The following is a 19,641-nucleotide window of genomic DNA, read 5'->3' as shown; positions in this document are numbered from 1 at the left end:
ATGAGAAGGAAATAAGAGTAGCTTCTATCAGTAACGCGCCTACATTGTTTAGTTAATCTATCGTCAGAAAACTATTGCGATATTCAAGATTTTTATTTGCTAGATATGTAGCCGAATGCCTAGAGGGTGCGGCTATGGAACGTTTTTTCTAAAAAGTAATTCATTTTTATAAATTTTTTCTTCTGCAAAATTGGTAAACTTTTTGGTCTTCCGTGCCTTCGACAAAATATCAACATTTTTTACAAAAGACATACGTAAAGTGACAAAAAAGTTCCATAGCCGCACTCCTTATTAAATTTCAGTCAGGAAAAGGGGAGAATGAGCTTTTCCTGTTTTGCCATTATCAAACGATAGATTGACTAAAATGGAATCTATACCAAAAAGTGGAACGGAGAAAAATGTGTTCAAGGTGCTCCAAACCCTACCTTTTTTATAGCTTTGGGGGACAGAAAATAATTTATAAAAAATTAACTATACAGTGAAAATTAATGAAACTTTTTGGGAATTCTCTCTAGATGTTGGTGGATGTAAAGATGTCATTTTTCAAAATCAACTTTTTTTGCAGAAATTTTTTTTTCTAGGCAGTGTCTCCCTTTAAAGGCGCCCTGCAAGCACTTTTTTACAAATTTTTAATTTGCACTAAACCTGAGCGCACTGAACGTAGTAACTTAGTGTAACTTTTATTTTCTTGAAATTCGCTTTATTTTAAAAGTTATAGGCAAATCAAAATTACAAAAACAAGCAAAAAATAACCTCCCTCATGACGTCCTTGGTTGCTCGAGCGGCCGCGAACTAGAGGGGGGTAGTGAGCTCATCGCGAGCGCTCACAGCTGCCGCATTCCGTGTCGACGGCGCGAGAGGGCGCCACTAAAGCGTGTTCTGGACAGGCTGTATGCAGCGGGCAGCCAGAGCGGCTCTCATTGCCTTTGCTGCGTGATTAAACACTAATTCGGCATGACACTTCATTGGCCACAAACGACAGCAAACACGGGGTAAAGATCAGTTCAGAGTGGGAGCCACTTCGCGTTGCCATACCGCGAAACGGCCAAACCGCAAGACAAAGCATCTCGCCGACGGCCTTCGGAAGGCTCGGAGCCGGTTGGATCCTCCTGCCCATACGACCGCAGCGCTGCCGCGTACATCCGGGACCTTTCCGTGTCGGCGCCTGATCCCACTACTTCTTTCTAGTATGCGCCGCCATTTCCACCGCTTGGTGGCGGGTATGTCGACGGGTCATTTCTTGTTTCCGTACTTTATAAACTGCATTTGTTTCTTTTTTCATCTAAAATAGTGAACAAAAACTACTTTTATAAGTAATTGAAACGGTTCGCGACACTTATATTTTGTATTTCGACTAAAAAGAAGCTTTTAGCGGCTCTGACCAGTAGTAACCCTTAGCGAAAACTAATACGTTTGAAATATACCAGATTCTACTTTGAGTGTATTTGAAATACAATTCATAATTGTAAGTACACGAAAAATATACCGAAAATATAAACTTCTTTTTTTGTTACTTAGTACTAAAATATACTTCTAAAAATCATTTTAAAATACCTTTACTTAAACTACATTTAAAGTTCCCTTCATGCGTTTTGAAATATGTAAATACTAAATTAATAGGTACAAAATACCTTTCACATATATTTCTTGAAATATTTATTTAATTCATGCAAAATATACTCCAACCCTAAAAAAATGGAGCAATCAAGAATACGTGCAGAATACTCTTAAAATACCTGAAAATCGTAAATACTGTTGTGTTATACTCTAAGTACCTTTTGACTGCAATACTTTGGTAGTTTGACTTAAACTACCAAAATATTTAAAAGCTCCCCTTCTGAAGTTCACTTCAAGCAGATATGGAGTACACTGAAGCGCCTAAATACATTTGATTATTTTGGCAATCGAATTGCGCAGCATCGCACTGATAAATCAGCCCAGTTTATGTTATTGTTTCCTTTTTTCTATCAAGAACACACCTGATCAGTTCCTTGCACACCAATCACAAACGGGGTTCGGCTACAACCACAACATTTGCTGATGCTGGAAAGCTTCAGCAGGTGCTGTGAACAGATACGTTTGGCGTGGTTTTGTTAGCACAATGTTAGTTCACTGAACATGTATACTCACCATTGTACGTGATGTGAATAGTGACTTTAATACAGTGACATTAACTACCACATTAAATAGTCAACTACTAAAAAGGAAAGGCAAAACAACTACTGTAAAATATTTATTTTTCGCGGGCTCAATATTTCGCGATTTAGGTCAAAGTTGGAGTTTTGGAATAATTCGCAAATTATAATTTTCGCGACGCGCTGGGATCGCAATATAGATTTTAATGTTTTTACATTTTGCCGCAATTGTTCATGGGACCTATTTTTCGGAATTGTAGGCGATTAGCCAACTTTGCGAGAATTAGGTCCTCACGAGAATAAAGTCGTTTACAGTATTTTAAAGTGAAGAAACTGCCTTGATTCGCTTCGCCCTGAGTGGTGCTACGCAGAGAAGCAATAACATGTATTTTATGAGCCGTTTGTGTGGATATTGTTTTAGGGACTGTGCCGAATTGTTATTAGTTGTACCAATGCCTTTTAGTAAGAGATATCGTCCACGAACTTCAAAACACTGTTTCCCCCTTGACAGACTCCCGAGGAGAAGATCGAATACTTGTAACCTTAATAAGCGCAGAGGTGGTCACCGAAAAAATTATTACCTTTAATATGTAGGCTATATATGGCTCTAGAGCAGTCAACGGGACTGTGAATGAGCTCTTCAGTGCGTCATGGTGTTTGTGTTTGTGTTCGTTTCTAATGTGGCTTTGTGAGATGTATTTAGTAGTGCCTTCATATACCACAGGGACATCATTTGCTGACAAAATCAAAAAAAAAAAAAAAATAGTGCAACCGGTTTTTAATCCACAAATGGCATCTTGAGTGTGAAGGAATAATATTTTTGGTATATCTAAAATATTTTTGATTCATATTTATAATGTATTTTGAATACATTACGCGCGTATTTCGAGTGCGGCCAAAATAATACAGAATAAATACAAAATGAATATTCGTACTAAATATATTTCAACTTCGTTTGAAGTACGGCCTCTTTTTGCTAAGGGAAGCCAAGGACCAAAGACGTCACATTTTGCGCGCTTTCGGCACCGCGGGTCGCCCTCGTCGGTGGAGGAGGTTTCCGCGTCGTCCGGTTAAAATATGACGCACTGATATTTAGTTACTCTCTCCGTGCCCGCTGGCTTGCCCGAACTTCAAGAGACGTGGAAACCGCAAAAAAGGTAAACACTTAAATATGATTGCAGGGCCCCTTTAAGCAGCCAATACTCGAGTTAATCCAAGCCGTTCGGACAATACCACGGGGAAAATGGAGGATCCGAGAACGTGGGTGACGGGACGGCGGCGAAAGACTGTGCGGTGTCTTGCGGGAAGGCGTCAAAGCAAACTGCCACCGTCCGGCGTTTCATGTTTGGGTACCAAAGGTCACGTGGTGTGCCGCCGGCTCTGTCTCGCGGGTGATTGACCCAACGAATTCGCCGTTATAATTCTTCTTCTGAGACTGTAGCCTCCGCTTAATAATGTAATCGCATTGCAAATACTTTGCAAAAACTTCGTTTTATTTTAGGCCCACAGGCAATCGACGTTACGAGCTGAATGAACCAGTCAGACAACTTCCAAAGCGCACCATCCTGGTGTTCGCTTTTTATATGTGCGTGTTCTAACATCGCTAACACCAATCAGAAACAAAGAAGGTCCACTGACGTGCGCTTTTCATACTGCTTGATTGGTCCAATTCGCTCGTAGCCTAGGCTGCGTCTAAACTTAACCTGAAACGTTTTATAAGCGAGACATTTAAATGCACAAAAATTCAATTGCTTTGGCCCCGATAGCTTTTGTGTAGTTGGAATGGCTGAACGCGCACGCCATCGGTGTTTTTCTTTTGAAATCGCAAGGAAGATGCCGCCATCTACTGTAGTGAAAACCCCTCAAGACAGCGGAAGCATCTGTTTCTGATGTCTTTGCGGACTCGGTGTAGCGGTGCGTCGGCGGCAGGCGTCCCCCACGGCGCTACGCGACAGTATGAACAAACTGATCCGTGTGCGTTTCCTCGACACCGGCTCTCCCCGCCGCTTGGGAAGGAGTTTGCGCTGTAGGCGCGTTGTTTACTGTGAATGAGCGGAATAGATTGTATTAAACTATTTAATACGACTTTCTGGTCTCTTAGTTTTCTCCACCTGCTGAGGTAGAGAGAGAAATAAAACTCTTGAATCAAACTGCCAGCCTCTGTCGATATTACAAATTTTAAGAAAAAAACGATATCAGTAAATAATTAGCTATTATTTACTAGTCAACGTTTTAAATAATGTAAATAAGCATACTATCTCGATTAGAAAGTTGCTAATCCTCATCGAAAACCTCAGAAGCGACTAATTAGGATATCAAACAACGACCAACAACATCTTCCGGTGTTACAAAAAAAAAAATAAATAACCCGTTCACATTTGACTTGCTGAAAGGTATCTTAGGGCTAGTTGATTGGTGATCATCTTAGTTTAAAACAGCGCGACGAGACAAGGACTAAGGAAAGACAGACGACATAGCTGCCAATTTTGACGCGAGTTTTGTTTTCTATTCTCTGTCCGCTGGAAGACACGCTGAACACCTTTTCCTCATACTTCCCTCCATTCTACAGGGAGGCGATGCGGTGGCTTCGCGACTCCGCCACCTGGACGAAGGACTGCAGGCACTAGAATGCGCGGCGATAATGAAACGAAATATAGAAACGCTTCTATATTGAACGTTTCTTTGGAACGCTGTACAATGCTGATCTTGCCTTCTATTTTCCTAAAATTAGTTGATTTAGTGTTTTTTATGGTGTTTCTCATTGAAACCATTGTTTGCTATCACAAATTGAAAAAACTTTGTTTAGGAAATTTTAATAAAATATTAAGCTAATTGATATTTTTTCAATATATCTTTAAGGTGGCTTAAAATATTTTTTGGAAAACAATACTTTTTTTGTGGGCCATGCAAGTTTTAAGCATTTTTACAACCATTCGTTAAAACACCTTGTATTTAGGTGAGCACCAGTTTTGTACGGAACGGCGTTCCTGGAACGCGTTCTTTTTAGCAAGAACGAAGGAACGCCGGCGTTTCTTTTCGCAACGGTGGAAATGGAACGGGAACTCCTGACATTTTTACTGAAGCGAACGCCGTTCTTCTTTTTCGTCCAGTGGGATAATTTTTATTTTATTTTCAAGGGAAATTCTCAAAGCATAAAAACATTATCTTTCAGGTAGCGCACGATCTCATTAACTTTTTTGTTAGTTATATGAGGGTTCATTTTGTGTGGTCCTCGCTTGGTAACAGTAAAGTCCAGGAGAACAAGTGTTCATCGATTCTTTTCTCAGTGTCCGAGACTGCGGTACAAAAAGAAAAACTCAGATAGTTTCTTTGCTTCCACGATTCTCATTTACTCGGCAATCTAAGCCCGACTACAACCATCACTGACCTTCCACAAAGATACCCACAATTACGGCAAAGAACAGCTTACCAGATATCGAACATACCCTTGTATCCCGAATGTTAGTCACTTAAAAAATGCACAAAAAGAAACCTTTATTCCTTCTCCCCTTGTCCGCCACCTTGAAACTGAAAAACGAAACCGAACTTTATGAAGAAGAACTAATATGTTTCAAAACTGACTTCCCAAAAGCCCCACGCACTTCTTCACTCTCGTTTGCGGACAGCAACAGTGAGAAGCAACTCTTGTTAAGTTCAACAAGAGACTTCGATTGATTGAAACGTGTGAGCTTGTTGCAAAACGCCAGTGCAATGTAGGGTAACATAAGAAATGGATCGTCTCGATCGCCCACCACAATCATGAATAGGGTTAAAGATGAGATAGATAAAGAAAAAAAAACTTTTGTGGATATAGCGAAACATGGTAATCAGCAACATGCAAATGTAACGTATATGTAACTCTACGTTCCATTTTTGTAACTGTAACGGGAAGGAGTTCATTTTTCACATATGAAACTTGTAACGGGAACACGTTCCAAAAATCAGAAGGAACGAGGAACAATCTGCCTTTTCTTTTTTTCAGAACGTGTACAGCACTCGTGAGGACACGCAGCACAGCGAACGCTGTAACGGGACGGACCAGATGTAGCCTTATGGGCGCGCGAGCTTATTCCAGCTTACTCCAACCGCGTCGCGACCGGCCAGACTGAGGAAGCAAACATGTGTCTCGCTGCAATGACAGCTCTGCACATCCGATTTTCGCTGGGCGCGCATGCTTTGACCTCGACGCAAGCTGGCATAAACACGGCGACAGAGATATACCCGCTTCAAAGTGTTCATAAAACTGCTTTTATCGCTGTTGAGGCACGAAAATATAGTCAATGAGGAAGCTGCATATAATGAGGACGTATTGCACAAGTGCCATGTTTTACACGGCGTGGCTTCACTGAGAAAACAATTAAAAGCTATCGTTACACCCATACAGAAGCATGAGAAACCGGACCCCCGTAAGGCTGCCATTAGCCTCATATCGATGAGACATCGGGCGGCGTCGATTTCAACCAAGCCACGGAGAGAACATTATCTGGGCCCGTTTGCTCGAAGCCGGTTAACTTTAACCGCGGTTAAGCCCTTCCCTACTAGGTACCTACAAGTACCTAGCCAAGTTTGACGAGGGCTGGATGAGCGATGGCTCTGTGTTTTATTATGGGGTGGTAGCTGGTGTCACCTACTGGCTGTAGCGAATATACGTGGCTTCCGTGGAAAGGTTCCCTAAAGGGGGGGACCCAAAAAATGCGCGCTGCCTGGTTTTCTCGACGCAGCGTGGCATACATTTGAGCTTATGAAACAATTTTTATTGCTCGTGGTACAAATATTCGGCAAGGTAAAACTAAATTAACCCTGGCTTGGAAATTTTCTAAATATTTGGCTGTATGAAGTGAAGGAAAACCCCGTTGAAATTTTCTTCCGAGTTCGAGAGAGGACGACGAAGTTGAGTCCTAGAAACGATGAGAAAGAAGTGAGCAGTGAAAGGCGGGCGGTACACCGACAGCGTGGTTGACCAGTATGTAAGAACTGAATATAACACCGTCATAAATTGAAAAACCTGTAACTCGGCTCCACTAAAAATTGACCTATTAGTAACTTACTAATAGGTCCGAACATCAAGAAGAACACTTCCAGCGTTCTTCTCGATGTTCGGGTAATGATTACCCGAACATCGAGAAGAACGCTGGAAGTGTAATTCTACGATCCGCGCGTGCTGACCTTCCACTTATAAAAGATTTGAAGTAAATAATTATAGTAAATCTTTGACGAACGCGCGTGCACGGCAAAATTTGTTTTAGGCGTTTTGCTTCAGAACAGTTATTACTGCAGACGCTAGCAGGTGCAGCGTGTGTAACTACACTCGTAGCATGCACCTCAGTGCTTTTTAAATTCAGCAAAAGGCCTATGGGAACGCTCTCTGTTTTTGTGTGCTATCAGTACCCGGCCGATTGAGTCAAGGCAATCCACTATCCAAAGAAATTGCCGTGCCGACAACTATCGCGTTCATTTAGGCTTAGGAATGACCAGAGTCGAAAGTCTATCTAAAAAATGCGGCGAGGTCATTGGTCATGTTTTGCGTTTTAAGTGAGGTAAGTCAACGCGAAAACCTCCTGCACCATTCATTGCTGACTAACTCGCCCGCTACTGCAGCTGCTGCGACGTATTAGTCCCAAAGCGACCGGCGCTCACTCACCGGGGCACCGCCATGTTTCCCCGCCGTCCTCACTCTGCCGGTCACGTGACCCAAAATTCCCTCTCGTAGGGAAATCCGGTTAACCGCGGTTAGTTAACCAGCTTCGAGCAAACGGGCCCTGGTGGTACGCCGTGGGCAGTCACTACATCCATATATACACTGTTCGCGGCACCAACAAGATGGCTAGATTTCTGTGGTTGTTCAGAATGCATTTATCTGAAAGACACAGTTTTATTGGGATGTGGGAATATACGATTGAATTGAATATCACGCTTAGTTTTTAGCTTTGAAACTGGCAGTGCGACGTACCACCATTCAATGAAATCATGGCCAAACCGCTAATTTTTAGGAAGGGTTAAACCAAGTTACGCAGTTGTGACGCACGCTGGCGCTAAATTTGGCACTTACGTTAGCGCATGCTACGATATAGAGGTTAAGATCAGCGTTCTTCCACTGCGACGTAAAAACCCGAGCATCTCGCGCTTGTAACGCCACCAAGTTACGCTTACAATTTTCATTTCACGCACCAAGTTTTGTAATTTAGGAAAAATAAGTGTTTTGTCCCAGAGTAACATTTTAGGTAAGTTTAACTATGAGAATGCGACAAGAGCGGCCGACTGGTCATGTCCACTTGCGTCGGGTCGGCAAGAGAGGTATGCTGTACTGACCTTCGTTCACATACCCGACGTACGTTCGCCGGGAATTGTTCGCGGGTCTCAAGCAGCAAGCGGCCGGCGATCGCTGCCATCCTTACTGGGTCCTCCGAGTCGGTCGTGACGTGCGCCTCCCGTGGATATTCAATATCGGCGTGTCTTAAAATCTTCAGTTGGGGGGATGCCGCCGACGCCGCCGTCAGGACGGCTTCCAAAACGGCCGCGGTCCTGGGAGCCGCCATTTTGTGACTGTGGGTGTCGTGGCCTTAGCCAATTTGCCGTGCATCACGAATGGTCCTCGAAGGAGCGCAAAGACTCATTGCGTACGCATTCAATTTCTGAAAAAAGAGCGTACTCTATAATAGCGCACGCAGAGCGCACAAAACGCGGCTAGTGTTTGGCGCATGCGCAGAGGCGGCGATGGTATCCTTCGTGTACGCAAAGCTTTATAATAAGAATAACAGTTAATTTTCATTACACCTAGTGGTCGACAAAAGAAAAAAAAAAACGCGCTACGCGGCTTGACGAGTTCTCGGCCTCAGTAGATTCTGCAGAAGCTTCGGAAATATCAATATCCAAACAAAATCGTGCATAATTACAATGAATAGGAAAAAAACAAACAAAGAAAAACAAGAAAATAAACAACGTCTCTGAGCACCACATTAGTTGACATTCATAAATCAACACAAAACGTAATTTTAAACTGAGAAAAAAGAAGAAAAAAAAAAGAAACCCTGCTCTCCCATTGCCCTATTCTAAAACTTCCTATTATATAGACCAGTGTCCGGAATGCTCTTTTTAGCCTCGACCGCAAGGAGCAAAAGCGAACAATAATCTCGAACCCAGACGCTCACGGGAAGGGGGGGGGGGGGGGGGGGGGGCTGCGTCGGCCTTCGTCGGCTGCTTCCCGCCGCAGGCTTCTTCGCTAATGTGTCGACTGCCGTTTCGCCGGCATCGGTCCTGTTTACCGCGGTATGTTAGTATAGTGCCCGTAATGTGAGAGCCGTTTGTCCATACGCTACTTTGCCGCTGTTGGTTTCCATCTAGCCGAGCCAGAAAACATCTCGCGACGATTTGACCGCGAGTGACGAAGAAAAAGCAAACATGGCGACGGTTTGTACGATAGTTTTGGTGGCTCCGGTGTTGCATGTCTTCAACGTCCTCGTGAGAAGATTCCCCTGCCCTTCGAAGTTATTGGAAGCTCCACGAGTGGCACGAAAGATATGGAATCATCGTCTCAACTACCAATAAGCAGGCCTTCACGAGCAACGACGATGCCGAACAGGCGCTCGGCACCATTGTGTCGTCAGATGCTCTACAACGCCGAGGTATTTTCATTTATCAATTGGAATGGCTTCAAGAGTGGGAGATTAATCTATTTCGCGGATTGTTAACGCCGAGGCGAGTGCCCTTCGTTGCACTGCCGTTGTCGCGGAAAGTGCAGAGAAAACCGGGTGGCGATGGCGGCGGTGCTCTTTGATCGTTTTGATCTTGCGCCGTCGGGTTCATGGAGTCAGGAGTAAAGTACGTACTACGTGCGTCTGCTGGATCGGTGTTTTGGAATGCCGCAAAACTCTTTCTCGCGGGCATTTGTCTTGTTAAGCTTAGTAGCTCATTACACCTCGTCGTCGACTGCGCTCATTTGACTACGACGCACGAGCCTGCGTGATGTGAATATCACTGCCTAAGATCTTTGGTGTGTTGTAACGAGAGCTAATAAAATATCACCGCGAACTTCTGAACAAACCAGTCGAAGTTTCGTCTGTCATCGTAACTGATCGCCTGTCCCAATATTAATCAGTAGCGTTCCCAGACTCCGCCCCCACAGGCACCCTGCTTCGTTGCCCGATAGTAAGTGTCTCATGATACCTCGTAGAATTCCAGCTCCCACTTCAAGTAAGTACTATCCTTTAAAACTGGCAATTAATAGTTTCGAACCCAGACGCTCGCAGCGTGTGTGTGTGGGGGGGAGGGACGGGGGGACGCGTGTTAACATACTCAGAGCCTTCGTTTACACCGCTTCGCGGCGGCAGACAAGGCGGCACATTACAAAAGAAAGCTAATCCGAGCTGTCTATGTAACTAGACCCATTCGCTAATATGAATGCTGCCATTCGCTAGACATTCGATGAAACGTCGTGGTCTTGTTTTCATTCGCTAAAACGTCGTTCGATCAAGTGAACGCGTCCCACTTATTTTGGCTCGGCAGAGCAGCGCTGCCGCAGAAGGCCAAGTAGATCGCGAAAATCAGTCTCAAACGTGCCACGAATGTAATGTCGTATACAAGAAGCCAACAATCAAGCATTTGAAAGCGACAAGAAAGCGGTAGCGAAATATTTACTACGCAATGAACCCGGACTGAAACGCGGATCTCAAGGGTCAGCAGACACGAGAACATCGAAGACAAGAAAGGTTTTCCCTTGTTTTCTTGATAGAGATGGGTTCTCGAATGTTCACGACATCTTATCTGTTGAAGAACGGGCCGCGGAGGCTTCTGGTGACGACATCTTTCACGATGTGTCGGTGCATTCGGACAGCCTGCTGCATCCAGCTCCCCAAAGCAACGCCGCCTACGCAGCCCCCCTCCTGCCTGCCAGTTCTTTCCGCGTGGTGGCGGGAGCGTAGATAATCATGGCGGCGCCCTGGAATTGGCGCGGACACTGGTCTATAGGCTCTCAGAAAAACGAAGCAGAAGAGTAGGGGCGAGGTAGGGACTCTCCGTTCGTAACGCTACGCACGAACGAGTTTCATGATAAAATACATCTACGTTTGTATAATCCTTGTCGCATTAGGACGCTTACGTGGACCGCGTTTAACCCCCCTAAGCCCTCCAAAACGAAGAAGCCGCTCCTGCGCCTGGGCTACAATGGCCTTGACCGAAGTACTCCACGTCACATCATCTCCGACTGGAGGCACCACCAGACGCAGGCATCAAAAGAGCGGCAAATTTATATCGTCACGGTGCCATCGTGTGTTTAGTATCACTGGCTAATCCAATCACAAAAAGTTAATGCGGTGTGATTCGTTGCGGGTGCTGCGTTTTTATAGTGCATGATTGTTTTAGTGCGTGACAGAACGGAGACGCACGAACAGGACGATCACCCTGTCGATGAACGTTTGGTACTGTTTAATTAGCTACAGAGATTTGTTGCGTTATCTAAACAAATATACCCTAAACATTTCAACGCCATCAATAATGTTTTGGGCTTTTCTCGCAGCTATCACCCCTTATACGTGTGGCGAAACACCGTAAGATGGTGGTGTATTTTTTTAGCACATTTCGAAAAAAGATGGAGTGATCACACAGCCTAAGAACAAGGTGTTATAATCAAGCACCTGAAGTATGAGGCGTGCTTTTCTAACACTTTAAAGAGGGGGCGTAATTAACTTCTCTCACACTCGAAAAATAAAACAAATTTCAAGGGTTTTAGAGTGCCAAACCAAACAACGGTCACGCCCTGGCGGGGGACTGATGAATAATTTCGTCCACCCGGTAACCTTTTGACGTGGGAACGATCATTCGGTTACGAGGCACCTTCTGTGCAATAAGGGTCCTTCAGATTGAGGCACCTCGGCTGGAATTCGAAACCGACACTTCGGGGTACGTAGGCCAGCGCTTTGCCTCTGAGCCACCAAAGCGGCACACTCGAAAATACTGTGCTAGTCTTTAGGCCACATGTCAGGAATCGTGCAATAAAGCAAGTGAAAGGTATTTGGGGCTACTTCGATTGAATAGGGTGTGATGGTTTTAAGTACTATTTCTAAGGACCTACAGAAAACGACTAAAAATTAGCACAATCAAATCTGAACCACTACAATATTTTATTCCAGGAGTGCCGTTCATTGCTCGGTTTTACATCGAAGTTGTTTATGACTACGGTTCCATGGGAGTTTCATGTGCGTCAACAAAAAGATCATTTTCACCGCTAAATTTACCGGGAAAAAATTTCTATCTGAAATACTTCCCCGCCAAATTTAGAGGAAAAATTTCCCAAACAAATTTAGCGGGAAAATGTTTCCGCTATAATTGACGGGGATATTTTTCAGCTAAATTTAGCGGGGAAAATTGGCGTCACGTTACCTCAACAGCGATTCAGTTTCCCGCTAAATTTAGAGTTGAAAACGACGTCACGGCTTTATGTCACGTCACCCAAATTTTCCCGCCGAGTTCAAAGGAGAAATTTCCCCGCAAAAATTAGCAGAAAAATTTAGCGGCAGCAGGAGAGGATGAGGGAACGGGAAGAGGCGGGAAGCTCACCGCTCTCTCTTTGTCGTCATCCGAAGCGCTTGCGTACCTAGTTTACGATCCTTCCTCCGGGTGGCGGTCCCGCCGCGCGTGTCTAGTTTCCTCCGGATCTTGGGAGTGGCGATAGGCCTCGACATTTGTGTGCGTACCTTTCGTCACGGAGAACACCGATCAAGACAACAAATCTCTTCGTACATTTGCTCAAAATTCTGTGTCACGTCTTTGTCGCGTGATATACAGACTCGCTGGTCATCGACCTTCACAAAGTGAAATGACTTTTTTCCTAAATTGGTAACGCAGCGCTTCGCTCTTTTGACTAAGTTTGAGAAAAAACGAAAAAAAAAAGAATGCAATAGCTAAAGAGATTGTAGTTAATTAATATCACAAACAAAATATCTCGTTCAGCCTCTAGATGTTCACAAACTAGATCGACCGCAAGTTCTTCTCCAGATTTCAGCATGCGGGTTGTCTTCAAAAAAAAAAAAAAAATACACGGGCACATGCACACAAACTGCAGTATGTCCAGCATTTTTTGCAATTCTACCGCTGCAGTGGTTCTTTCTGCCACATCAAGTGACCTCGTTCAAGACTCTACACAAGTTCACCCGCTTCTGTAGCATCGCGATAATCTAACGTTCTTTACTCACAATTAAACATAAGTTCCCTCTAAGCTTCAACAGAGCACCCGGGAAGTCAAAAATGACTTACCGCGTTTTTTTTTCTTTAAACCTTGTGACTGCATTTATAATGCGCAAACAAATGAACAAACGCAATCAAGCCACAAAAGGTTGGGCTGGCGTACTTATCGAGCGGAAGCACATCTACGGCATTCCCTCCGCTAATGGCAGATTGACATGTCGAACCAAATCGCGATATACGTCCGACGATTGTGTACCACGTGACCAACACATTACCGATTTCTGCCATCCGCGCCTCATCCGCGAACGCGCCAACTGAAACAACCAAGCGCGTTTTCACTCGCAGAATTTCGACGGAAGATTGTCTCGAAAAGCCTTTCGCCTGGCGACAACCCAACGCTTTTGTTTCTTCTTTTTAACTAGGGAAACAAACATTTCGGGTCATTTAGATTTTCCCCAGTTTACTGGTTCGTTTGCCCGAGTGAATCCCCCGCAGGGGGCACCTGTGAAAGCAGGTGTTTGTTGAGTTTCGTCACCGCGGACCCCGAGCCATGCGAGTTCGCGCGCCCACGTATGGCTGTGCGTGGCTTCCCCGTGTCCGGGGAAAGGGGAATCCTGGTGCTTGAGCCGAGCCCGGGGTAGTTTTGGACCTTTCGGGGCCCCCCGGGTGAGGCCATACACCACTTCGGTCTCTGCTTCTCGTAGACGGGAGTCCTCGTAAGGCCCGGTCAGGATGATTCAGTCTAGTCGCCACTTCTACTATACCCTCTCTACTTTCACCCTTTCCTTCTCCTCGTTTTCACTCTTCTCATTTTTCTTCTTTTCTTTTCAATTCCGTTGGCGGTAAGGGCTAACTTTGGGTGGCGACAGACACCTTTTCCAGAACCACTCTTGGTTATAGGGCAGCACTAATAGAGTAACGTCTTCACCCAAGCCTTTCTTGTTATGGAGCGTTACCTATTCCCTTGTTGGGCTCGGTGGTGGGCGGTGCACCACAGTTTCCGAAAACCCTCCCACCCATATGGGTTCTGAAGCAAAAAAACACCTTTTGATCGGGCCCCGAAAAGGGTCCGCACCGAAGCACTACGCATAGAAAAACCAACTTACACATTTTCAAAGTTCCCCAAGTTTCTTGTCATGCACTCTGAGGATGAAAACCGCTTGGCAAGTTGTCCCCCTTTCTCATCATAAAAGTTTTTGAAGCAGTGATTGGGAAGAACTACAACACAAAAAAGATGGCATCTGGTGATCTCCTAGTGGAGATACACTGTAAGCAACAAAGTGATTCACTATTAGCACTAAACTGCGTGACTGATTAAAAAGTCACTCTCACACCTCATAGAACACTCAATACAATTCAAGGGGTGATCTCGGAAGACGACCTGCTCGAGTGTACAGAAACCGAAGTAGTTGAGGGCCTTTCTACACAGGGGGTAATCGCTGCTCGGCGTATTACCCTTCGCCGCGATGGTGTTGAACGCAAGACCAAACACATCATCCTCACGTTTGAGTCAACTACACTTCCTGAAGTTGTGAAGGCAGGATATCTCCAGCGCCACGTCCGCCCCTATGTGCCAAACCCTCAGCGGTGTTTTAAGTGCCAGCGGTTTGGCCATGGGTCACGGAACTCTCGAGGAAGCGACACTTGTGCCAAGTGTTCTAGACAGAAGCACGTCGCTGATGTGTGCGATAATGAGCCCCACTGTGCTAACTGTAGCGGTAAGCACCCAGCGTACTCCCGATCTTGCCCATTATGGAAACAGGAAAAATAAATCCTCACCTTGAAGGTTACCGAAAATATTTCATGCGCTGATGCAAAGAAGCGCTTCGCCTTTGTATCCAAAGGCTCTTATGCCGAGGCCGCACGCGGGGGACCGGTACGGCCAATGGTTTCGACAGGAACGCAGACGTCTACGGACAATCTGCGCCTCCCGTCGAGGTCTCCTTCGTCGTCGGGTTCGAACCGTAAGGTGGATGCTGCCTCTTCTGCATCCACCTCAGGGCAGGGGATGACCCCCCTTCTCACCTGGCCCTTTGGCCCCTAAGGGCCGAGGCCTACCCCCTCGCACATCTGCTCCCCAGAGGACGCCCGGGGAGCCGCGGAAGCAGTCGACCTCCAAGGGTCAGCTGCCGGCGGCAACAGACGAGCACATGGACGAAGGTGGGCCCAGGTCCGAGGAGGATGCTCCCCTCTCAGGATCAGAGTCCTCCCATTCTGTCGCCAGTGAGCCCACTTGGAGGCAGAAATACCCTCCTAAAAAACAGAACACGCCACGTGTTAAGATAGGTTTTAAGCCTTAAAATCTCTTTTTAAATCTCTTTTCTTATACATACATTTTTCCTCTCTAGATGCCAATGTATAGTATCATGCAGTGGAATTGTCGCGGCCTTTTTTCTAATATTGATGACATAAATTTTGTTCTCGATGAGCTTCGACCTGTGGCCATATGTCTGCAGGAGACTCATATTAGGGACACGCATGCCAAAGTTTTATGGCGCCATCAAGTTTTCAGAAAGGACCGTGCATCATCTAGCAACTCGTCTGGTGGAGTAGCTGTTGTTGTCCAGAGCGGTCTAGCCTGTGCTCCAGTTCCTCTCACGACCTCGCCGAGGTAGCTTCAGTCCGTGTGCTTCTTGACCGTCTTATTACACTGGTCTCAATCTACCTACCATCAAATATTTCACTGCATCTACAGGACCTTCAAGGACTCATTAGCCAGCTTCCCCAAACTTTTTTTTAATTGTAGGAGATTTTAATGCGTTCCACCCCATGTGGGGCAGTGCCCGCCGAAACTCCCGCGGTGGGGTCATTGAACGATTTTTGTTATCATGTGGCCTTTGCCTTTTAAATGGATGTGATCCAACTTTTATTAGTGCATCTCATAATACTTTCACCTCTATAGACTTGTCTCTTTCATCATCATCCTTACTTTCATGCTTTTCATGGAAGGTTGTAGACAATCCCTTTGGAAGAGACCATTTTCCTGTGATTTTAGAAAGTATTGCATCACTCCCTTCTCTTCGAACCAGCATCCCCAGGTGGAAGTTAGATCACGCGGACTGGGCTCTTTTTGCAATGGAAACGGTACTTGACTCTACCGAATTTTTATCTATGACGCCGGAGAATGCAACCTTGCACATTACTGACCGAATCATAAATGCAGGATCTATTTCTATTCCACAAAAATCGAGGAATCTTCCGAAGTGCAGCAAGCCTTGGTGGACCAAGGAGTGTACTGCCACACGTAGATCTCAGAACAAGGGCTAGGGCACTTTTTGTCGATACCCAAGTACTGGGAACAAGATTGAATTAAAAAAAAAGTAAAGCGAAGGCTCGTTGGACAAGGAGCAAGCCAAGAAGAGTTCGTGGATGAAATATGTTTCCAAAGTAAACAGTTTTGTTGCTTCAAGAGATGTGTGGGACTGAATGAGAAAAATTCGGGGCAATTATTTCTCTTTTTGGATACCTCTTTTACCCTCAGCTATACCAACATTAAAGGGCCAGGAAAATTGTCTTGCAAATTATTTTCAAGAAGTCTCTAGTTCATCCAGTTGCACTGCCAAATTTCAGAAATTCATCGCTGTGGCGGAAAAGCAGCCAATTGGTATGTCTGGATCAGACGCTCTAGAATATAACCAGCCTTTCACATTGTGTGAACTTGAAGTGGCCCTTCCAACAAAAAAGAAATCTGCCCCTGGACCTGACAGAATTAAAGTTGCAATGTTGTGGCACTTGTCCCGTATATCCCTAGGAGATCTCTTAACTTTTTTTAACCATTTGTGGAGAGCTGCTGTTTTTCCTCAGTGCTGCAAACGGGCGCATATAATTCCCTTACTGAAACCCGGGAAAGATTCTTCACTACCTACGAGTTATCGTCCCATTGCTCTGACCAGTTGTCTCGGGAAAACGTACGATAGGAAAGCTGAATAAGCTGAGATTTCAGATATTTTTTTTCAAATTAATTTTCAATGAATATTTATATATACAAATATAGAGATGATGGTTGGCACTGTAGACGAAGCGCTCGCTGCTTGGTTGTCTATATCTGCACATGTACTAAAACTTGTGTCGTTAACATAAATGCCGAATATTGCAGCCAGAATGCAGGGAGCTTCGAAGCAACTCAAGTCGGCGTGGAAGATGCTCCTCAGAAGCTGGAATTTGTTCTTGGGCCTGATACCTTACATGACATAAAGAAAGCAGAATCGTCCCACGCAAGGTCAGTATACAAGCTGCAAGACTAATCCAATATCAGAATGCGGAAAGCAATGCATTTATAGACGGTCTACGTTTTGAAGTGACATAGATCCTGCAGGAACACTTAATAAATATGACGAATAAAACAAAGACTATTTTAAATATGCATTTGCCTTTTAAGTATTGCAATTTCGGTCTCGCAACAACACAATAGGCGCAGTACTATGAATTTTAATATTTCAAAGATTCTGAAGATCGCAAAATTCATGTATACAGTGGTGACAATGTTCGTTGCGCTGTAAAACAAAATTTAAACATCGGCTTCAGCACATAGAAAGCTCTAACCTTCACGAAATGCGCAACTGGATTTTGGATGTTACCGCTTGAACTTTTTATCTAATGGTTCTCGTTTTCTAAAAAAAAATGAGACTAATCAACTTGACAGTCAAATAAATGAATCGTTTTTCGATATTTCTCAATAAGAGAAGCGAACAGACGACGCCCTTCGTTGTCTGCTAGGTCCGGCTTTCAGGAGATGCCGCCTTAAATTATATTCATAGTAAATTTATAGTCGAAAATTACGTCTGCCATTCACCAGGGAAGTGTTTTAGTGTCATTTCGAACAGAAAGAGAGCTACGTCTTGAAATTCCCCAAAATAAAACGCACTACCCAACAGCACATTTGCTGAAGGGATGAGTTGTCTAAATGGAGGCGCTAATTTATTTCGTTTGTTTTACAACGTACGAAAAACTGGCCATCCTGTGGTATAACTATATACGACTGGAGTACTACGTGTCGTAATTTATTCCGTGCATACAGGAGTCTTGAAGTAGGTCGTAGATATGCATAGCGGTGACTGACGTCCCTTGGCCAGGAAGGAGGGGCACGAGCTTCCGCTGCATTAAAGGGATACTGAACCGAAATTTCGAGCTCGCTAAACAAGGCCGGCGGATAGGCGCGAAGCTGCAAAACAAAAAATTATCACTCATACGGCGATATATCTAATGGATCGCCGTATCTTTTTGGAAAAAAAGTGCGCGATTGAACCCGGCCGACGAGTTCGACGAGACAAGGCACGTCACGATTCCCATTCCCTCTCTCCTCCTCGCTACGTCCCGTCAAGCTGGTGAACCGAAGCGAGGAGGAGAGAAGCGAGGCCGCTTCTCCTCATTCTCAAATTCTCCCGGAGGACAGTTACGTCAAAGAACACGCTTGATCGCGCCCTTCTTTTCCAAAAGTACGGCCATCCATTTGAGATATCGATGTACGAATGATGTTTTGGAGTTCGTAGCGTCCCGTTCAACACTTCTGCAGCCTTACTTTGCGAAATCCTAATTTCGGTTCAGTATCCCTTTAACGATGCACTTCTGTTCTCCAGAAAAAATGGTGGACTGATGTCACGTGCAAGCCATGTATATGGCTAGGTCAAGAAAAGACCTAGTTTTTTTTGTAATTATGTAGTGAAATTTCATTTTTATGTTTCGTGTGTTGCCTCGTCCTGATTTCACCTGTCTACATTTGTCAGAGATGAGAGCCATACTGTTCTTCATCAGCAGTTCCCGGAAAATGCTACTTTAAAAGAAAGAGATAATGAAAAGGGTAACGAGCTGAGAATACCGATTTAGGATGCTGTATTTCATAATAATGGCGGTTAACACCACAGATATGCCGGCGGGACTGAAAGGCTCTTCTATCAATTTTCCGACTACGGAAAAACGTTCGTCCAGTCCTGTAACATGAGTCCGGACGGCTACACGCAGATGGCCGTTCAACTGGCGGCCTTCAGGTAAGAAGACGATGCCTTGCGCGCGTAATGCAAAAACAGTGAGTGCACAGGCGAGCTGGTGGAAGTTCATTATGATGAAGAATACCCGAGACTATTATAAAAACAAAGAAACTCCTTAGAAGAAAAAAGACAGGGAAAAAGAACGTCTCAGTTGAAACATCCTTTTCCCTTGTCATTTTTCTTTGACCAAGTTTCCCAGCTTTTACCACGGTCTCGCGTATTCATCCTCATTCCCGTACTGCATTTTGCTCTGAAATGAGGGTTACGCATTGACGGCGTGCATTTTTTTTATTCAAAATTTGGTGTGTTCCGAGGTAATGATGCGTGTTTATCGGTAATTGTGT

The 19,641-nt window shown here is 44.7% G+C and overlaps 1 protein-coding gene across 1 annotated transcript in view; it reads left to right on the top strand.

The window, feature by feature from the left end:
- LOC115309645 (carnitine O-acetyltransferase-like) overlaps window positions 1-19,301 on the top strand; it is a 44,729-nt gene extending 25,428 nt beyond the window's left edge. Inside the window, exons 5-6 of the mRNA XM_029967889.4 lie at window positions 17,410-17,532; window positions 19,175-19,301. Of these exons, the coding sequence (XP_029823749.2) occupies window positions 17,410-17,532; window positions 19,175-19,301 (250 nt within the window). The remainder of the gene's footprint in view (window positions 1-17,409; window positions 17,533-19,174) is intronic.
- Window positions 19,302-19,641: the final 340 nt, after the last annotated feature.

This window comes from Ixodes scapularis, unplaced genomic scaffold (assembly GCF_016920785.2).
Source record: "Ixodes scapularis isolate PalLabHiFi unplaced genomic scaffold, ASM1692078v2 PGA_scaffold4__175_contigs__length_147842914, whole genome shotgun sequence".
Classification (NCBI taxonomy): domain Eukaryota; kingdom Metazoa; phylum Arthropoda; class Arachnida; order Ixodida; family Ixodidae; genus Ixodes; species Ixodes scapularis.
The sequence above is the reverse complement of the archived record's forward strand: the minus strand, read 5'-3'. Positions and strand labels throughout refer to the sequence as shown.